This window comes from Passer domesticus, chromosome 1 (assembly GCF_036417665.1).
Source record: "Passer domesticus isolate bPasDom1 chromosome 1, bPasDom1.hap1, whole genome shotgun sequence".
Classification (NCBI taxonomy): domain Eukaryota; kingdom Metazoa; phylum Chordata; class Aves; order Passeriformes; family Passeridae; genus Passer; species Passer domesticus.
The window spans coordinates 9,444,875-9,467,317 of NC_087474.1; the positions used below are offsets into that span (position 1 = coordinate 9,444,875).

Below are 22,443 nucleotides of genomic sequence, written 5' to 3' on the forward strand. Positions count from 1 at the left end.
GTATTCTCCATACATCCCACACAGCATCAGCAGGAGCATCACATTAAAATTTCAAACAATCTCTGGTAGGGTGATTCCCCTGTCTTGCAGGTCTGATAGAAGTGTCTGAATTCCTTCTCAATCTACCCTGGCATGTTCAGACTAACTGAACTCATCACACTGTGATTGAGTATTGCTGTATAACACAGACTTCTCATTAATTTTTCCTGAAAAATTTGTTCAAGTATGAAAACTTGGTCCAGAAACAACACACAGAAATGCCTGCGTTAAAAAAAACCAAACATTAAAAGAACACTTCTTCTGTCTTTCCTTATAGTGTTGCTGTAATTTCTCACCTACTATAAACTTCCGATAGCATTTCAAACAGAAATATACCTTGATGTAATTGCACTCAAGCCTTCTGAGTGGAAGGCTTTTTCTAAGTGAAAAAATCATGCTTTTAGGTGAAATGTTCTTTTATGTAACATTCTAATTACACTGTTATAGCTGATAAAATGACTCCAGATCCTGACCCTTCAAAGCTCTCCTGTAGGTAAAAAAATAATTTTACTCTTCCCACCTGGCTTTCCCACAAGAATGTCTTACAGAAAATCCAGTGCACACAGTAAAACATCATTACCTCTGTCTACAGTAGTGGGAAGTAAGGCACAGTTTTAGCTTGGCCAACCACACATTGAATCCAATTTGTGTGTTTGTACTCAAAGAATCAATAAATGGGAAAGAGCAAAGCACCAAGCTTGGGAAAGCTCACTTTTTTATTTGTTGCTTAACACCAATCAACCTAGTGTTCAGCATTCAACCTGACATATTTCTTATGGGCTGCAAACTGCAGACACAACAGCTCTGTCCCCAGTCTTTTCCCTGTTGCATTCAAGCATTTTTACTTGTTTATTCTCTTCCTTTACTTTCTATGACAGGACAGAAAGGGCAAGCATACTTTTGGGAATAAAGTCAGTAAGTGAAATAGGAAGGAAGTGGAACTGTAAAAACAAGCAGGTGGTAGAAAGAAAGTTTCCTTTCAAAGAGCTAATGATCTGTTATTATACAATATGAGATGAGGTCTCAAAACCAAAGGCAGAGAATTTAAAACTGGCACAGAGAATGAGGGTCTGCAAGTTCAGACTTCCAGAGTGATGACCTATGGCCTTGGCCAATGATCTCCATAAGCAGAAACTCTCCACTGTTGCAAATTCCTCATGCCATCAGCAGGATGAATTGCCCAGCTTTCCTGGGAGGTGCTCTGCTGAGTGCAGTCACTCTTTTCATCTGGTTTATCTCATAACTTGGCACAAGGGTGTGCTCCTAGCTTAACTGGAAAGGCTTACAAAAAGAAGCCAACCCCACTAAAACAGACATTACTGCACAGACACAGCTGGCTATGGACACCCTTCTCAAAAGGGGTGACTGAGTGACAGAAGATAGGGACAAAGCAGTAGGGACTGCTGATAGGTGGGCAGTGGTCAAAGGTCAAATATTAATGCCCAGAAATACAGAAATAAACACTGTTCATTTCAGACTGCTTGTACTTTTGACTCCTTGTTCACAGCGTTCTCTAACCATTTATTCCATATGCTGTCCTGAAATCTTTTTCGAGGGGAGCATTACAGATTTTTATTTAATCAGAAGTTGAGCTGGATGGCTTTAACTGGCTCTGGGATAATATAAGTCTCTTTAGAACTTTTCATGAAGCCTTTTTTGGGGAACATACTTTCTCTCTTCCTTGCACAAATATATACCTACTTAGAACAAGTGGAGACTTCCCTCTATGACAAGCTGCCCTCTCCTATTCATTTCCTTTGGGGAAGAGAGTATGTATGATCCTTTTAGGCTCAGCTGTCTCCACAAGCAAATCAGTCTTCTTTTCCTGAAGCAAAAAACAATTGTTGTGTGATGAACAAGGCCAGCCATTTCCTGCTCCACATGTGGAGCCCTGCTGCAGCATTTCATGTTTCTCTGCAGATGCTAGAAGAGCACTCTTCCAAAGAATGCATTTTCATTTGGCATGGAGCATAATCCTGACTCATCCTACCCCTTCCACCCCATGAACAGGGATGCCCATTCCTTACTTAGTCCTGAGAGAGTGTCCTTTAAAGCTCTAAATTGCAACTAAGACATTTTAAATATGCTGCAAATTCCTAGTCCTCCTAAATACCTTTGCAGATTTTAGCAAATGAGCTTGTTCCTTTTTCTTTAGATCTTCTATTTTAAAAGAACAAAAACCTATTCAACAAATTACAGTTGCATTTTTCCTCAAGGTGGAGGGCTTATTAGGGGTTTTTTTCCTTACATAAGTTTAACTTGCCTCAGTAGCTTCCTTTATTCAATATAGCTGCATTTGCTCCATAGGCATGTCAAACACTCAAAATACTGTAAGCAAAGCAATACCTCCTCAGAGATCAGGGATCTGGGTAGGAGCTCTGCACAGATCACAGAACAGGGTTCTCCTCCCACAGCCAGCAACAGCTACATTAAAAAATTCCACATTATAAAACTGTTCCTCACAGCCCTTGCATAAAATGCCTCAGCACACAAAAGAACAACATTATCTTCTTTTGTACTTAAATCAGGTCTTGCCATTGTGTGTCAAGTAGCTCTCCTGCATCTCATTTACCACGCAGCCCTGTCTCTTTTTGAGACAAGAAATTAAACTGGCTGTAGACAGGAGTCGTGCATTGCTAGAACCAAGATTTTAGAATGTGTTTCTGCCTCTGTTTCTTCTAGTTTTGCTCATGTTTTCAGTTTTCCAGGAATTATAAAGCCTTCATATGCAATCACCAGCAGTTTAAGAAACACAAATATGAAATAACAAGCTGTTGCCTAATTTTTTTTCTGCACAGATGCAGAATTACCTAACAGAGTCCCTACCATCTTCTGCAGCCTGGCTTGCCTGTTGTGAGGTAATGGTACTACTTCCATCCCTCCTTTCAGGGGACCTACTCCTGAAAGAATAAAACTGCCTGGAGATAGTTGTGATCTGAATTCATCCATCTCTTCTGTTTCTTCCTTTTGGCTCATGTAATTGCAATTCTCATTCCTCTCCCCTGAAATATTTATTCTTTTTTTTTTCTTGTTTTGAGCTAGCTATTGGAAACAATCTTTATGCCCTTGCATTAGTAGCCAATTCCTGGTAACATGATGGATGACACAAGTGGGAGTAAGACAGGCTTAAAGCCTCAGAAGGTTTAGACTCCTTGCTTGTTACAACTAACTCACTCAGAGAATGGCAGATTATCAAGATCAAGAAGGCTGATGCTCTGCTGTAATGAGCTGAGAATACCAAAGGATTTTTAATTAGAGGTTGTTTAGGTACATATAATACGTAGTTATGTCTCATTTATTTTGCAGTAGAGGATCAGCCCTGAAGTCAGACATTTAACAAATAAGTAAAACCACAAATAAATCTCTGTCATAGGGAAGCAAGAATCTGGGATGGCATCAAGGAAAACAGCTGGAAGAACAGACAGAGAAGCTAATGGAAGCAAGGCCATTTTCTGCTGCATCAACAGAGTGCCAAGAGAATAATCAAAACAATTTCTAGTTATTACAGGGAAACAGCTGATACTATAGGAAAATGGCATTATCAAAGGTGAATTTTGGATTAAAATTCTGGATAAGACAATGATAAGTATAGCAATTGTATGCTACATAATTATACACAGAGAAGGTTGGAAATTGCTGTCTTACAGGAAACCAGTAGTTGAAAGCATGAAAGTTGCTTCTGAGTTTAATCAGACCTTTGTCAGAGCTACCATGGAGACAAAGGAAACACTGAGAATTCATTTCCTAATAAGCAGCCTGTAAATACTCTGAATAGAGAAAACTTGGTAGCTACATTTATTGGAAATGCAATCAGGACGTGCTAAATAGGGTGAAACATGGTAAATGTGGTATCATCAGATCAGATTACAGTTGAGTTTTGTCTTTTCATTGTCCTGGCTGACATCACTGGGTTATTTTCAGGCAGATACAGGGCAAGTGATTTCATAAAAATTCTGCTGTGTTCATCCAACACAGATCAGTCCCTTGGAAATCATCTCACCCCTGGGAATGTGAAAGTGAGTGCATACAATAACAGACTTTTGCTGGGGGTGATGCTATAGTGAAGCATTCTCAGAATACTTTCACAGTCTCTCTGGATATTAACATAGGAAAGCACATGGCCCAAACAGTGGGACACCTAGTTTCTCTCCATCTGGAAGCAGGTGTGCTATTAATTCTGAAATATGGCATTCACAACAGTCAACACATGACTGAATGCAAGAACAGCTGCCCTAAGATAACTTTTATTTATAGGAGGGCTATGGAAGCTACTAACAGAAATAAACTGTTGCTTACCTTTCAAAAAACAATTTATGTGTGCAAGTTTCAGCCTTTGGGATATTTAAGCTATATGTATTAGGCCTCTGCCTTTATCAGGAACTGGGGATACATGGAGACTCAAGGGAAACTTCTGCTGTCTTTTCATAAATTTGGGCCTGAGTTTTGCTGACCTGTACCATTTTTGGCAGTTAAAAGTCAGCGGTTTAGAAAAGATGTGCATTCCCATGAATGTGCCACTGGAAAAGGCTTGGCTTTTCAGGGATGCTGGTGCAGGAAGCTGTTCCTTGCCCTCCCTGAAGGGCTGTGCCATCCTTCAGCCAATGCTGAGCACCTCCTGAGCATCTCCCACCTGCTGCACACATGCACAAACCAGATGGTTTGGTTTTTTCTCAGGTGGTCAGAAAGGTAAGCTCTAAGGAAGAGAAGCATGGCTGTCATCTCCCACTTTGGCTGGCACAGCAGAAATCCGTAATTCTGGGTAGAAGGAGGAGAGGAGCTGAACACATGGCTGGGAAAGCTGCATGGGCAGGATGTGAAACACAGAGCTCACATGCTGGAAACAGAGGACACCAAAACAACAGACTGAACTCTCTCTGACTCCACAGCTGGCCTTGCATAGTTTTTGCTTTAATTTGGATTCTTCAGGTTCTATAATAAAGTTAATTTTAAAATGTTTTTCTCAAAACTCTGAGTTTTAAAATTGTATTAACTCTACTCATAAGTGAAATAAAACCCCAACATGCAGGTCTCCAACTAATAATTTCCATCCCTCCATTTATTTATTATCCCATTTCTAATGCACTCTGGAAGTCAGCTTCACACAGTGATCTCATCTCAGGCCCCCTTACTATGCAATCTGAACTGAACTAAACTAACTTTATATTTGTTTCTCTCTGGAGATCCTCAAAAAATTTTTCTCAAGAGCTCTACACTTATCCTCACAAACTTTTTCTGCTGGGTCGAAAGCAAGGATGTGGTCAAATAAATTACATATTTGCCAGCATTTTTCTTCAACTTCTTTTTTTGTCCTGAGTGAGTTGTAGCTTGAAATTTGTAAGCAAGATAAATCAGATAGGAGATTAATTAATTTCTGAATAAGTCTGTTTACAGCTAGGTTAATGACTTCAAATTAACTTCTACAAGTAACCCCACTCAAATTTAGGGTTAAAATATTATTTGTTTTATGATCAGTCACATGAACATTTATATGCAGTCCTATAATAGATAGCACATTAAACACATTTTCCTTTCTCCTTATTCTTTGGAGAAATGTGAAATGATGAGGCTTCAGTAAAAATGATTCCTCAAATTTCCCATTCCATTCTTTAGCATGAACAACTCTCATAATACCATTGTACAATTATTTTTTGTCAGTTTTGGCAGGATTGCAAAACTACATCTTGAAAATCCTTTCAAAACCACAAAATATAAGTTACCTGCATATTTTCAAATCACCACAAGGTAAGCTGTAAAGGCACAAAATGTGACCAACCTGTGTTAGGGTTCATGCACACACCTACCCCATGGAAAATGGGAACAAATACACTGTGAGGCAGGTACTGAAGCTCCTGGAGCAGAGCAGCTCAGCTAAGAAAGGTCTGGTGCCAGGATCTCTAGGACTTGGGTCTACAGGGAATGTTCTTTCATTCTTAATTATCATATTTCAAATGAGCCTCAAACATGGCCTGGGATGATTTGTTCTGAAGTTTAACAATTTGATGCTCATATAAATGTTTTTGTCCTTTCCCCTTTGAACACCAGAGTGGGAAAGGTGGCTCAGGAATTTGAGCTGTGAGAGGTGTAGTTAGGATGCATTTCTTTGGCAGTACCTCCAAGAATCTCCTATATTAAGATGTCTTTTAAAAGAAGTGCTGCGTGCACTTGGAAAATGGGCTGTTCCCTGCAGTGGTGGGATCTCTGGGGCAGGGGCTGGCAGCTCTCCAAGGATGGTGCACCAGACCAATTTTTTCTTTCTCACCTCCACCACCTAAATTATGGGGAAAAACATCACCAGAAGTGCCAGAAGGGAGGTACTGTCCCAGCTGGGAGTGCAGGTACCACAGCCACCCTACAGCCCATACCCTTCCTCCACGCTACCAGCTGAGGGATGTTGATTCCACTAATGGCATTTCTCAAACCACTCCATTTCCAGCTCCCAGCTCTGTGCTCACCTGCTGCTGTGCCTTTTAAAACCTGTCCACTGAGTCCATGCAGTGCATGTGCTCTCATTGGCTGGTCTTACTTCTAGGACACCATGCACCTCCAGACACAGAGGCAGCACAATGCCACTTATGCTGCTACTTCCCATCATTCCTGACATCTGCAAAACTCAGAGCTCATTGGTCTCACTTCTCTTAAGGATTACACTGCTCCAGGCAGTGCTCTGGTCATCTTCAAGGCCTATTACAAAGTTCATGAGAAACAAGAGACTTGATAACCTTGGTCCAACCCATTTGTCCCATCCTTATCTCATCAGAGGAGAATTCTGGTGCAGTAGAAATCTTAGAAACACTATCTCATGCCTAACACATCCACGTACCTTTGAATATATTACACCACATTCCCTAGAAATTAGTGTTGCTCTCTTTTTTTAGTTTTTTTAATTTTATTGGTGCACATTTTTTGTGTTATCCATTCTGGTTCTAGGTGGGTTTTTATCACTGACAAGTGTGGAAACAGTAAAAGCCAGGTCCTGCCACACAAGAAGGTGCTCTGGTTTTGAGTATTGGGATGGAGAATTCAAGCTTCTTGCTTTGGCCTCATCTAAAGGGCACAGGGTGTCCTTTTGGGAAAATGGAAGTTGGAAAGGACCTGATGTTTAATCTCCTGTGTGATGATCACCCAGCTGAGGGAGGATAACACACTTGTTCTCCAGAAAGCTGCTGAAGGTCTCTGACGGAGAGCTGCTCTCTGAACCCCACAGATCATGACCGGCTGGGAAACAAAGAACTGGGGGAGATTTACGGTGACCAAGAGCACAACTTCTGATGCCAAGGTCCTGCCCAGTTGCCCACGGGCTCTGTCACCTGGCAGAGCCCCAGCAGCTGCTGCTGTACTGCGCTGCAGCCTTTACGTGGCAGCAGAGCCCAGCTCAGCTCCGGCCACCACGACGGTCACCACAGGGCTACACTGCACAGGGGTTTTTAAGCACCAAAAAGACCATTCTTCCAAAAGCAAGACAGCTGATATGAAGGTATTTTAAATAGAGCAGAATGTAGCCACTGCTACCAGTGAGCAAACAGGGCCCCCAGTATGGAGGGACAACAGCCTCTGCAAATGTCAGTCTTCAACTCAGTTAATTCAGACAGCACGGCAGCAGTGTGAGAGCTGGGCTCTTCAGGCTACCCCCTGCCTAATCCACCACATAATTCCCATCTCCTTATCTCAACACACCATTCCAAACCCATGGATCTGCAGCTTTCAAAATACCTGAGGAACCTAGTTCCTAAATGGCACCAAGGAAACAAAAGCTGTGTGGCCACCTGCAGCTACGTCTCCATGTCCATTATTCACTCAAGCTCCAGTCTGAGCTTGACTCTGCAGTCCCATCAGCAGGCCAAGCCCAATGCTGACATCTATTCCACATGCAGAGTGCTGGGCAAGCCAGCATTCCCCTGCCTGGAAATCCAGTGGGCCAGAAAAGCCTCTTGGCAGAAGTTACTGATCCAGCCTACAGCAGCATTTGGCTTCAGTGTCATCTCGAGCCCCCAGATAATGTTATAGCACAAGCACTGGATGAAGAATGGCAGTTGCTAAGAGAAAAGCATTGCCATGATCTACACTTGGCAAGCCTTGCCAAATACCGTTTCCAAAGGTGGAAATACTAAGATTTTTTTAAAAATCCATAGTAAACAAATCAAGGAATGCTTTTGGATTAATATCAGCTAAACTATTTGTCATATTTGTATAAAGTAAATAATATCGCTTCACCCTGCACTAATTCAGTTACTACACTTTATAGCATTTTCTATTTCTTTAGACATCTGAAAAATGATCAAAGCTGACATTTTGAAACATAGTGGTTTCAGGCTCCATTCCTGTATAAAAGGAAGCAGCCAGGAAATTTTAAACCTTTTTGGTTTTAAAGAATTAGACTAAATTTCCAATGCAGGCTGAATTCAGAAATCCAATTATCTTGAAACAAAAAATATCCCAGAAACATTTAGGAAAAAAACCAGTGTCCACAAACTCAACTGTCAATTTTATTTGGAATATAAAATCATAGAATGCAGGTTTTCAAAATTATAATGCTGAAAAATTTGGTTACAACATTAATGAAATAATAATAATAATAAAGACTGAAATAAGAAAACAGGTAGGGATTAAAAATGTCACAGTTTGACATTCTGCATAATACAAGAGAATAAGTTGAAGGTGATATTAGTGGCAGCAATGATTTTGAGTCTCCAAAGAGAGTTCATTAAACAATCTTTGCTGACATCTAAATCCACATAAAAAGCAAAGGCATGGAAGGAGAACTGGATGACTTTCAGAATCTTAGACTTCCAATTAGGAAAACCTTACCAAGAAGAGGCAGAAAAGGACTTTGATCAGAGTTGGAATGGGAAATTTATTTGCAGATGCTAATTGAAATAAACTGTGCAAAAACACTAAGGAAGGGAAATGTTTTCCTAGATGTGAATTCCTTATTGGTTAAAGAGTGTGTATTCATTTTGTTTTGGGCTATTTCCAAGTAGATGTGCCAAATATGATAACAAACACTCAATCTGGGTAACAGCTAGGATCTAACAATCACAATGTGATCAGAGCAGAGATGCTGAAGTATTAAGCACAGCAAAACAACAAGCCAAACAAAGACTTCTACCTGAAGCAAATCTGAAGCTGAAAACATGATAACCAGAATGAAATCTGACTTGCAAGTTTGAAGCCTACAGTAATAACTGAGTAATTAAGAGACCAAGAAACAGGCTTCTGATCTCACAAGGGCAGTACACAGAAGGGGAGGACATAGTTCAGAATTGTTTGTTTGTTTGTTTTTCCCAGGGTGGAATATTGCACTGTATCTTAGCAAAGCTCCTCTGAAAGTAAATTTGAAGATGATCAGATAACTTTTAAAAATTGAAATGTATACTTATATTTACTTTTACTGACATTAGCTACATTTGGTTTTCTTTTGAGTGAGTGAAAGTGCAGGAATTGTTCAAACCAGTTTGCAGGAGAGCTCATTGCCTTGCTGAGGAGTCATGCTATACAGCAACCAAGCTAGGAATTCAAAGCCTTGCCAGAAGTCCCCAAAACACTGTCAAGCTGCTCAGTTTTAACAGTGAGGACATTTTCAGAACAGCAAGATCTGAATTTATAGTATAGTCCTGACTCTCCTAAAGTGAGACTCCTGCACTAATAACAGCCCTTTACACTGAATTCCTTACTTTTCTTCTCAGAAATGAAATTTGTGCCTTTATTATACACACACACACATATATTGTGTGTGTGTGTGTGTGTGTGTGTATAATAAAGGCACTTTATTATACACTTGCCCCATCCCTAAGACAGGACCTCATTTACCATTTCACTGAACAAATGCCTTCCTTTTAAGGCAGCAGCTGAAACCAAGAGGGAGCAACACCAATTCAGAGCACTCCTGGGGTCTCAGAAGAGGCACACAATGAAGACATGCAGGATGTCTCCTTTTGCCCATCCCCAAAACAACTCAATATCTTCATGTACAAATGGCAGACACAGCTCAAGCAGACAACTTTCAACCCACAGTCAAATGCACATGTTTTTAACAGAACTGCTCTGGCGAGTCACAACTTGGAGATTTGAGGACCATGTGTTGAACACCCACAAATTAGACAAGTTCAGGAATAGTATTTTTTTACCTACTTAAAAACTGGGTAGAAATCAGACCATTTATAGTGTAATGTTGGAGAAGCTTCTAGGAGCTTATATATCAAGGAATTATTATGCAGATACCACAACCATTATTCAACAGAAAATTGGCAACATCTACAGTATGAACCCAGGGTTTCTGAGGGGAGGAGGGAGTTTTAAAAATTTATCAGAATGGTCTGGACACACATGAGCTTTCTCTGCCACATTTATCATTTAATTTTCCTTTAAATGGGACTGGCAAGTTCTTTGACTAATGGGATGAACCAGAGATATGTTACAAAAGGTTTAATAAGGAGTTCTCCACAATTTTCCAGTTGTGTCAGCACAATGAATCTGACTACATCCAGCATGAGGCATCTCTCAAACACAATCCAGAGCCTCCACAGTCAAATCTACTCTCCTAAAGACCCTCCACAGACCCTGGCTTCTGACTCTCAGCTCACCAGGATCTCTCTGCCACAAAGGTTGGTGGGTGCTGCTGTCTATGGCTCCAATATTCTGCCTAATTACACCTTCAAAGGTAGGAGTAAAGAAGTTTCAGAGCTCACTTTTCCTTTATGGAGTCACAGAATTGTTAAGGTTGGAAAAGACAATATTATCCAGACCAACCCTCAACCCAGCACCTCTGTGTTCACTACTCAACCACATCCCCAAGTGCCACATCCACATGCTTTTTCAACACTTTGAGGGATGATCATTCCACCTCCTCCCTGGGCAGCCTGTTCCAATAGTTGACAGCTCTTCTGGTGAAGAAATTTTTCCTAGTATCCAATCTTAAACCTCCCCTGGCACAACTCGAGGCCATTTTCTCTTGTCCTGTCTCTTGTTACTTGTGAGGAGAGGCTGAACCCCACCTGTCTCCAGTTTCCTTTCAGAGAGTTGTAGAGAGTGATAAGGTCTCCCCAGAGCCTCCATTTCTCCAGGGCAAACACCTCCAGCTCCCTCAGCTGCTCATCATAAGACTTGTGCTCCAGACCCTTTGCCAGTTTCACTGCCCCTCTCTGGACATGCTCCAACACCTCAATGTCTTTCTTGTTGTGAGAAGCCATTATAAACCAGTTTTAAACCAATCACTCCTTTATTTTGTGTGATATCTGGAGCAGTATCATGAAGAAAGTTGAATCCCATTCACTTGGAAATGAGTTATTACCCTTCTGTTCAGCTCTGAAATTAATTTTATCTTCCTTTAATCAGTGCTTCTATTTAGGGCATAATGATGTTCCCAACTTGCTATACTGCAAATTAAATATTTTTCTTATAGTATTACCAAACTAGAATCAGTACAGTAAAATGCAGCTGTGTCACAGAACCACAGACTGGAGTAGGTCAGCAGGAACCTCTGGAGACCATCCAGTCCAACTCCCTGCTCTAGGCAGGGTCATCTACAGCACACTGGGCTTGGGGCCACATCCAGTGGGGTTTTTAATAGCTCCAAGAATGGAGACACCACAACTTCTCTTAGTAACCTGTGCCAGTGGAGAAAAAAAAAGCTTTTTCTTAGGCTTAAATTGATTTTTTCATATTTGAATTAGTCTGACTGCATCCGGCAAGAGTCATCTCTCAAATACAATCCAGAGCCTCCACAGTCAAATTTATTCTCCTCAGGACCCTCCATACCCATCAGGCCCTGGCTTCTGACTCTCAGCTCAGCAGGGTCTCTCTGCCACAAAGGCTGGTGGGTGCTGTCTATGGCTCCTTAATTCTGCAGCGGCAAGAGAGGCAGCACCAGATGAACCAGACTGGGGCCTCAGGCTGCTGTCTGGGAAGGATGCTCATACTGCAGCAGCCCCTGGAGCAGCTCAAACAGCTGAGCACACCTAACCCCCATTGTGGTAAGGTGTAGTACATGCAGTGAATGCAGTTTACACATTCCAAGGTAAAAGTATAGAAGTTTCAGAGCTGCCCAGATCCCTCTGCATGGCATTACACGTGTGGCATATCAACTGCTCCTTCCATTTGGTGTCATCTGCCAGTGTGTGAAGAGGGCACTGTCTCACCTGCAAAGTCACTAATGAAGCTATTAAGGGGTACTGGAGCCAGCATTCACTCCCTGCAGTACCCATCAGAGACTGGTGTCCAGCTGGACTTTGTGTCACTGATTACAATTCTCTGAACTCAATTTCAGCCAATTTTCAGACCACCTCGCTGTCCATGTATCTAATCCACATTTCACCATTTTGTCAAGGAGGATGTTATGACAGTCACTGTCAAAAGCCTCACTAAAGTCAAGGCATTCAACCTCCACTGCTCCTCCTTCAGCCTCCAGGGAAGTCATCTCATTGTAGAAGGTCATTAGGCTGTTAAAGCATGAATTGACCAACCTACTAAGAGAACTTTGCAAATCCATGCTGTCTGCTCCCAATCAGAACCTTGTCCTTCATATAATTAAAAAGAGCTTCCAGCATTATTTGCTCTACCACCTGCTCAAGAGATTGAGAAGAGTCTGGCTGGCCTGTAGTTTCCCAGATCCTATTTCTTGCTATTCCTGAAGACAGCAATGAACTTGCTTTCTCTCAGTCTGCAGAAACCTCTCCTGACTGACACAACTTTTTGAGGAGTTGAAAGTGGACTCACATTGGTCAGTGATGCATCCCCATCATGACCCACAGACTTCTACTCGTTCAGTTTGTTCAAATTCACAGAGGGTAGGTTGTCATTGCTCAAGACTTTCCCATGGGTCTCACATGCCTTGGTTTCCAGAACTCAAATATCATCAGCACAGACCAAGGCAAAGGATACATTAATTATCTTGGCCTTTTCCCTGTCCTTTGTCACCTGCCCCATTCAGCAGTGGGACCATGTTTTCCTTCTCTTCCCTTTTTTACTAATGTGCCTGTAGGAGGCTTTTTTGCAGCCCTTCACACTCACTGCCAGATCCAGTTCCAGATGAATCTTGGCTTTGTAACTCCACCCCTGCTTGGACAGCATCTCTCTATTCACACAATGAACATTCCCCACTGTGAACTACACAAGTTCACAACAAACTTCTTATTAAAAAAGCAAGGAACAGAACAAGACACTTCAAATTTCCATTCCAGTTCTGGGGTCTTCAGTCCCACTCACCCGATCTGTAGCGCTCATCCCGTGACCCTGAGGACCTGCGGCGGTGATACCGGGAGGAAGAGGACGGAGTGACAGGAGTCCGACGTTCTTGTGGTAAGGCCTGGTCCACCCCTGCATTAAGGAAAAAAAATCAAACAGCTTATTCTGATTGAATTTTAGAAGATTTATAGTGAGGAGGAGTTCAGCATACACTAGGAGCAGAAAATGAACATTCAGTGCCTAAAGCGCGTCGTGTCAATTGGTTGCACACTACTTGCCTCTGGTCAGCTTTTCTGATGTGGTTATTTTCCTGGGTCTCTCTAAAAAACCTTTTTTCCAGGGTCATGGACAACATAGAAAGAGCAAACAGACAGTAAGCTTGGCATTTTTTATTTTACAAACAGATGACTTTTCATAAAGCAGTATTTAGGAATTATTTTAATGAGCTAATAAAGGCAGACACCATTGCAATAGATATTGAAACCTTCCTGCAAAATGGTTCCTAGGAAAACTTAGTGTGTATCATCCAAAACCTCATCTGGTTGGATGGTGTCAGCTGGTGACAACACAATACTAACCTGTGGAAAATAGTTCCTGTGGGAAGGGAACTACAAAAATACCTATAGTCATTTTTACCTACCAATGGTCAGAAAGTAAATTATAACTGCACCAAACCAGGCTGAAAATAGTAACCTGTTCCAGTAAAACAACAAAATAACCTTGTAAACCTGCAGCATTTGAATATGATGAGCCTAAACATCCAGCATTTTAAGACTCAAACATTTTATTAATCCCTTTTCCATAGTGAATTTGCTTTTTTTAAAAAATATTTTCTTGAAAGCTTCTTAAACTACTATTAAACTACAGTACTAATATAACAGCAGCATGATATATCAACACTCCTGAAACGGATGTTCTCTGACATCTTCCAAAGAAGAGTGAAGGCAATGACTTAAGCAGGAAAGTTCAAACAAACAACAGGAAAAGAACGCAAAGAAAGCAAACCTGCATCTGTAATAGTGGCATGATGTGGTTGCCTGCTCTCTTCCAGAGAAGAACCTGAGCAGACAAGCCCAGCTGATGCATTCAGCTTTGAGCTAAGAAAGCACAGAGTCTTGTGTGTCAGATGCCCAGGGGTAAAGAACAGGAGGACCTGACAAAATTAAATTGATTCTTTCCCACAATTTTTTGCCTTTAAGAAGTAGTTACACACCACGTGTAACTGTAAGAACACAAGTAAAACTGGCCCCTTGCACTTAGGGCTCAAATGTAGGACTAATAACTTGAAATTGGATTCAACAAAACAATGCTTGAAAATATGCTCATATTTTTCAATTAAAACATAATGTAAAAACTCTCCACTACCATTTCCAAATGGTTCAATGCCAGCTTATTGGAGAGGGATAAGAGTTTACATTTGTAGAAACAAGAATTTTATGTAGATTACAGACCAACCGAAAATTCTGTGATTACTTCAATCAGTCTCAGCTGGGTTTCAATGAACTCTTTAAAAAAGCATCTTTTGAAAAAAGTTGGCATTGTATGCTTATTTCTTTGTGAAAATAAACTGCACTCGAAATCCAGCTTTTCTCTTAAATCTTTGGATTATCAGCAGTGTCAAGTCTGCTTTGATTTTGTGGAGGAATGGCTGGTTGGCTAAAAAACATGCTTGGAGTAAAATCTCATAGGCGCCTAAAAGACAGAATGAATCCATAAATTTTCCTCTACTCAGATAGTGATTAATAATTCACTCTCTTAAATCAAATAAAATGTCTTCATTTAACTCCTCTGTCTCCATACTATAGTACTGCATAATTTCACTTGCTCTCATTTCCCTTAATATTTATTCAGTCAGGTGAACCTGACTTCTAAATCACTGAAATAATCAAAATAAGTACTTTCTACTCTCTTTTATATATCAAAATAAATACTTTCTCCTCCTTTTTATATTCAGAATTTTTCCTTCTTTATTTAATAACCCTAAAAGTGAACAATATACAGTTCATAATAAAACTAATTTTGACTAAAATTTTTCCAAAAATTATGATCCAGTCTGTATGAGATGCTAAGCACCATTACTCATCTCAGTCCTTATCATCAGGAATGAAATAATTTCTGGAAATCACATATATTCACAAAAATCCTAGAAAAACACACCCAAAAATTCTACACCTAACACTGATGCTGTGTGACAGAGGTTTTGCTAAGAAAAAGCAGTGCCACATTTCCCATGGCAAGTGACTTGTGTAGGGCAATGGCATGTGGAGAAAAACAGATGATTGAGATGTCACTGCAGTACAACATCATGATAAAACAGGAAAAGGGGATTAACTGCATCTTCCAAACAACAAAACCACATGCAATAGGCTTCAGAAACACCTAGGGGAAATTAAATTGTGAGGAAAAGCATCAGTTTCAGAGGTACACAACAGCTGTAGGAGGGAGATCTTCCAGGCAAACCTGAAAGCCATTGGGCAAAATACATTCAAGCCTGAGGCTTCCTTCTCCTGGTTTAGTGACTGTGAGACACCTCAAGTCCCTTTTCTGCAGCTGTGGGCAGTACACAAACATCTTTTTCCAGGTGTAAAATAAACAGTGCACATAAGATAACATCAAACACTGACCCTGCCATGGCAGAAGACAGCAGGACACCCAACTGGCCAGGCAGTGCTGCTGCCCACAGCACTCCCCAACACTGCCAAGGGCTCTTCCCTCCTCCCCTTCACTATGGAGATTTTTTTTACTACAGACACATTAAGTGTCTCATCTAATCTTAAAACTGAGACACTTTAGCAAGTTTTATTTCCTTCTACTTTGTATACATGATTTTGTTCTTTTAAGTAAGTAATTTCTGAGCCAATGGGCAACATGAAGTTTCTTCATATAGTCAGGAAGGAGGGAGCCCCAACTCATCATCCTGCACCAGTAGTCATTTTAGGCAATAGAAAACTAAATAAGAATATCAAAATGTCTTATGAGATCTGGGGGATCATTTGATGGCTTTACTTCCCACTTACACATATATATAAAAACAGAGAATAAATCTCTACCCAGGAGTGGAGTAGGACATGTGAACTTGGCTCACTGACAACACCAATAAAGATGAGGAAGTTAATTGGTGCTAAAATACAAGAAGAAGCTCTGCACCAGCCAGTTGTGGGGACACCTCTTTGTACTATGTTCCTCTAGGGTGAAAAACCATAAAGCACTGCCCCACTTTGGAGAGACAGCAAGGAACTGGATGACACTTCTCTACTGAAGGGCTGGAGCAGGAATTAGCTGGCTTGCCTGGACTCACATCTTGGCTTCCTGTGCACCCGCTGGCTCCCACGGCACCAGCGATGGTGTGAGACAAAGGACACAATAGCAAGAACCTACACACTGCCATTCCTGAGCCATGGGTGGGAGTAAAAGCCGTGCAGAATAATGACTACCATGAAATCAGTGAAGTGTTGCCACAAATAACAAAGTGGTGTTAACAGCCAAATTGCTCACCTCCATGAAGGCTCTAGCAGTACAGTGCAGTAACTAGAATATATTTTTTTCACTTCTGAACATAACTAAACCCAAGCCAGCGCAAGGGTCTGTGAGTTAAGTGCTAATGCTTGTTCAAGTGCAGCTTCGCCCAGGCGCGTTTGTGCATCGGCAGAGTGATGGCTTGAGAATCCATACTTCGATCGATTCCTACATTTAAGGAGGTGGCAAAGCAATGAATGGCTTTCATCAGAGAAAGGCCAGTGTCATGCCAGTGCCCTGTGCACAGACACATTCACAGCCACTGTGAAAGCAGCATAATTCTAAATAACACCGTGGTCTACCCCAGTCTTGCAGATGAAGCAGGACTTTACCAGATAAGCATGATTAGCACTACTGACTGACTCTTTGCAAGCCAGGAAGAGTTTAATGAAAATATTAAACACAGTTATTTTATACGAGAGGCTTAGAAATCAGTGCTTTATGGTCATCACAATACACACAGGCATCAGCCGGTGCACTGGAGCAAACAGACATTTTCCTAACAGAAGCTAAGACACCTATATTTAGATGTCTACAAGAAGGTGCTTAAGCTAAGCTCCTATTATGAAAAACAGAGACCTAGACCAGAACTCAGGATTCTAAACAAAGCTGTCAAATTTCTTTGCAAATGTTGTGGACTGCGATATCCACCTTGGCCAGAATGGCATGGTCCCCTTGAAGTCCTGTTTCATGTGTGCTCACTCTGTGCAGGTGTCTCCAGTACCACAGGAAGTCCTGAACAGTATCAGGACGCATCTTCACCCATCTTCAGGCAACTCCAAAAGTCCAGTGAAGCCCTGAGAGCTGTGCAAGTGGTCAGTGGAGGTCTCTGCTTTGGAATCAACTGAAAAGCTTTTTGGGTTTCAGCAACTGAATTAACTGTATCTCTTCACATAAGAATGGAAGCATAAATACAAGATTCATAGGCAGACAACTTAATGCAGATATATCAATCCACAAATCCTAATCTGCAAGCTGGATCCTGTCTTGACTGAATTTAGCTAAAAATGCAAGAGCCTCAGTAAAGCCATTTAAGCAACACCACTGCAAGCTGGATAGCTTTATTTTTAAGTGCATGGAAGGTACAAAACTGTCAGCTGGAAGCAGGCTTCACCTCTCTTTAATTTTTCCCCCCTTCACCTCCTTGTTCCTCCTTTCTTTATTACTTCTTTTTGTATCTAAATTGCAACACTATGTGCTGATAACATGGCAATAGCTGCACTGCCCTCTCCCACAAAGGACAATTATTTTCTTCATGTCAGCTGACAAGCTGCTTTGATATATCTCTTATTCTTATTTCTGTGCCAAATTTTTGAATCTAAAAATATTAAAAGCTGAAATGTCTAACTGACAAGAAATAGCAGGCATTCTTAGACAGAGGCTACATTTATTGTTCTGAAACTAACTTACAGTGTGTGCTCCCAGGAGAGAGAGCTGTAGGATAAACCAAACAACTCCAGGGCCAGCGGGAAGGAAGGCACACAGTGCCTGCAGTGCAGTTTTAAGAAACAGTATTTACCTTCTTTTCACAGTGCTTCCTGAGCTTCTAGTGGCTCAGCTTTAAAAGTAAACCCAGGTAGGAACACACAGTATATTTTGTAAACATGCTAAATGTCACACCATCCCCATGGAACTCGTTACTTAGTGTGGCATTTCACTCTTCCCATCAAATGTGCAACTATGTAATGAATTCACTGGATAAGCCAAGGGAGACTTAAAATGCAATACTTCTAAGCAAAGACATCCAGGAAAGTGGAACCATGTTCTGCTAGATAAATCTGGAAAAATGTAATGTCTGATTAGATTTGTTTAATTAAAAGTTTTCCTTCACAGGTGAGCTTACTCTTGGTCTGACTTAATGCACACATTTCAAATTTTCTTTCAGTATTACAATCTCAATTTTGCCTTCCAGCATTTCCTTGAAAGGTTTAGCTTTCAATTCAAACTTAGCATGGATCTCACTGGCTTCTTTTTTTCTCTCCTTTATCCCAGTGATGGTGGACATCACATTACAGCTCCAGAGCATATGTGATGTTTGGTTTCCATTTTCCTTTCCACAGCTTCAGTGTCCCATTTGAAGATACTTTTTGGAGAATATGAAAAAGAAGACTACCTATTCACAAAGCAAACATCTTCACCAATGGGCTGGTCAAATCACACTGCAGACAAATCCAGGCAGCATTGTGAATTCCAGCAGTTTCTCATTTTGACAGCAGCACCCAGCTCTTCAAACACCTGCACAGGCTCCACCTCCTCTGCTCCAACACTGGTTAAGCTTTAAGGCCCTCAGTGGTGTTTTTCCTTTCTACCCTCTATCGTTCACCTCTGACTGAGACATCTTTCCTCACCCATTTGTCAGATTTCAGACCAACACTTTCATGTTTCCTCCTATGCTCTTATGTTCTGCAGATGGCCTCCAGGAACATCAACAGATATTTCCTCAGAAATCTTCATATTCTTTGAAAAACATACCAGCTCTGATGTGTACTAAAAATATCCTCCACCCAAAAAAATCACACCAAGTGCTGAAACCACTACCTGCATTACTAACAGATTTCATCATGTACTCATTAGTGAAAAGTGAAGGAAGGTATTTTTTGCTCTGTGTTTGAACAAGGTTTAATACTATGAGGTATTGGTACAGGATAGAAAACAGAGATGCTATCAAAGCCCAAAGAATTATCAAATGGTAACTGGACTCAGTCATGGTGGCAAAACCAAAACAGTAACCATCATATTTAAGTGATGGCCTCAAGGGGTACTTCTCAGAGGCTTTCAATAAATTCCTTTTTATCCAAACTAAGCTCTGCGGGCATCCACCAGTTCAAAACCAAACTCCTTTTTAAGCCCAAGACTTACTAGGCATTTGTCTGTGTGCTGCAGTTTCTCATCTGGGAAACATCTGGTGCACTGTTTCAGGGATGTGCCCACGTGCTGTGCACTGCACATGCCTTTCAAAGAGATCCATGTTCTCACCACACTTACACCCTTTGAAATGCCCCATCATGGTTATCTCTTGGTAAGATTTTTGAGAATTAGGCAGGCAGATGTGATAGGAGTGCTTGTTGTATTAATAAAATGAATACATGAGAGTACTTTTTCAGAATCAAATTTTGTGTAAATATTTCCTTGCAATCTTTGCAATCCAAATAATGTTGCAATACAAATAATGTCTGTGGAAGAAAAAATGAAATTGTAATCACCAAGTTTACTTGGACTGCCTTAAGCCTTAGCAGCAGGAACAGCTGAAAGCAAAGGCATGCACACATACACATAGAAAGTATGCAAATATATGCACAGAGAGCAGATATTAATATATGTGTCATGCTAATAAGAGAGTGTATGGAAATTGGTTCCTGTAATTCTATAAAAAATTGTTTTTTCATAAGGCAAAGGATCTTCTGCACAAATGTATTATCTTCTCTGCCCTGCATAGCTTGAAGTGTTCCCAGGCTGGTGCTGTTGGGGCTCCAGCAGCAGGAGGTGCAGGGATCTGTCTCGAGGCATGTGAAAGGAGCAGCAGGTGCCTTTTAAGCACCACATCTCACAGATTTATTAACCATAATAAATAAAGCACTGATGACTGGTCCACATGGTTGCACTACAAATAGAGCTACACTGGTGGTACCAATGATGGGAAATTACAGAAAGCAATCTAGTGGAGACACAGCACTTGATTAAGAGAGAATGAACCACCCATGTCTGAGCCGTTAGAAGCAATGCTTAATTGATAACAACATTGTCTGTGAATGAATAATCAAATTTCCTGGCAAAACACTGGAAGTAAATTGGGTAAAACCACAGCTTATGGGGAATACAGGTAATTAATGGGCTTTTTCCTTATAGGGAGGGTTTTTCTTTATGCAGTTGTCCACATTATCTTACCCAGAACTGAATGATCAAATCAAGATAAAATTCAGGAAGTTATTCTGAAATAAATCCCTGTTTAAGTGGTTACTTCAGCTCTTGGCTGTCATGGCTCCTCTATGGAGGCAGGAAGAGAAAGGTCACCACACAAGAGGGACTGGGATGTATGTACAGATATAAAGGTCTGGATTCACTATTATTTTTAGATGTCTGACACAAGGGCACACTAAGAAAAGAAAAATAGCTCTGCACACAGAACATCTCCAGCTACAAACTCACATCCTGAGAAAGCATCTTGAGGAAACAAAGCTGTTCTTTTATCTCCCTGACTTAAAGCAGGTGGGGATTTAATGGGAAAGAAAAAGGGAGCTCCCCCCATCCCTTCTCCCATTAACACTGCCAAATGCAGCACATCCGTTCCGGATTTCTGGATGTTCGACAGCCTGGCTGGAACAGTACAAATGTCCTTTGCATATGAGCAGTCTGTGCAGCATCTGGATGTGTCAGACCCGCTGTGCATGCACTGCAGAGTCAGCCTGCAGATGTGCAGTGGATCTGGCACATCCCCTGTGTGTCACTGCAGGTTTGTTCAGCATGTGACAATACGTGCTCTGGGATTGTCCTGTCAGAAACAGGGAGCCTACAGCCAGCTCCTACATCACCTGGAGGGTATCAACCACATGGATGCCTGGCTTTACCTTTCATTAATCCCATTCCTGAAAAATAACAGCTCTTCCTTTCTGAAATGACAGCATCCCAATAAGCCTGACAAAAAGACATATATGAATGTCTGTTCATATATGTCTACAGCCCTGTTACTGGTTACATTTATTACATGGTTTAATATCGCTAATACTGTTAAACCTGAAATTGCAATTTACATTAAATCTTTCCCATTTTGAAAAAATCTGAGGCAGAGGAAGTTAACTATGTCAGACTGAGGGAACCTGACCTAGAGCAGCCCTGTATAAGAGAAGAAATACAAACACAGTTAGAATCCAATATAGGCCTCCTCTATAGAATTACAGCAAATTGGTTTGAAAATGAGTGAAGAAGGTTTCTGAAATAGATAACCCTTTTACAGGTATGTCTTGTTCTGACAGAACTGTAAATCTTATCTTCCCTCCAGCCATCTCTTACAACCTGTCTGGACAGCCTGTGCGAGTGTGAACAAGCATGCAGGCTAGAGTGAGATGTCCTCCATGTGCCCACATGGCTGGCAAGAGAAAATCTGGTGTCTTGAGAAGCTGTGGATCCTCTGCAGCCTTGCTACAAATGCAGGGATGAAGCAGAATGCCTGTCACCAGCCACAGGTCCTGCCAGAGGGATGTGTACCTGGGAAGGCCACAGTTCTATAGGCCTGGCTGGAGTCATGCCTTGCCTTGCAGAGATGTAACTCTGAGGAATGTTCTTCCTCCAGCCTGCTCTACCAGCCTGATGCCTATTCCTGGAAATCAGTTTGCGTCTGAATGGCTTGGATGTGAGCAGAGTTCAGCCAGAGATCTCTACTTGAAAACAGCATAGAACTAAGGGCACTTAGAGTTTTACAGCTTCCTCCAGAATCTGGTGAGCTTGGGCCTGTTTAGAGCACTGTAAAAAGGCAGCGCCAAAACGGGAATTAGAAACACACACACTCCTGTGTTTCACCAGCTTACTGTATGCAATCTCCTCCAGAGTATCCATGGTATGGAAGCTAGAGAAGTGTTAATATGTTCAAATATAACCAGGAAGAGCCATTCCTTCTCCATTCCCATCCCTTCACTCTTAGGCAGAGAAAGTCAGCAACGGCCTTCCAGCTGTCATCCTTTGGTTGTCCTGCCTTGCAACTGGCAGCCCCATGTC

At 41.3% G+C, this 22,443-nt stretch overlaps 1 protein-coding gene across 7 annotated transcripts in view; it reads right to left on the minus strand.

The window, feature by feature from the left end:
- The window catches only part of DIP2C (disco interacting protein 2 homolog C), a 307,254-nt gene that overhangs the window by 118,062 nt on the left and 166,749 nt on the right, over positions 1–22,443 (minus strand). For all 7 annotated transcript variants that reach the window (XM_064388801.1, XM_064388720.1, XM_064388405.1 and 4 more), the window contains one exon: positions 13,240–13,350. In XM_064388801.1, coding sequence (XP_064244871.1) covers positions 13,240–13,350 — 111 coding nt within the window. The remainder of the gene's footprint in view (positions 1–13,239; positions 13,351–22,443) is intronic.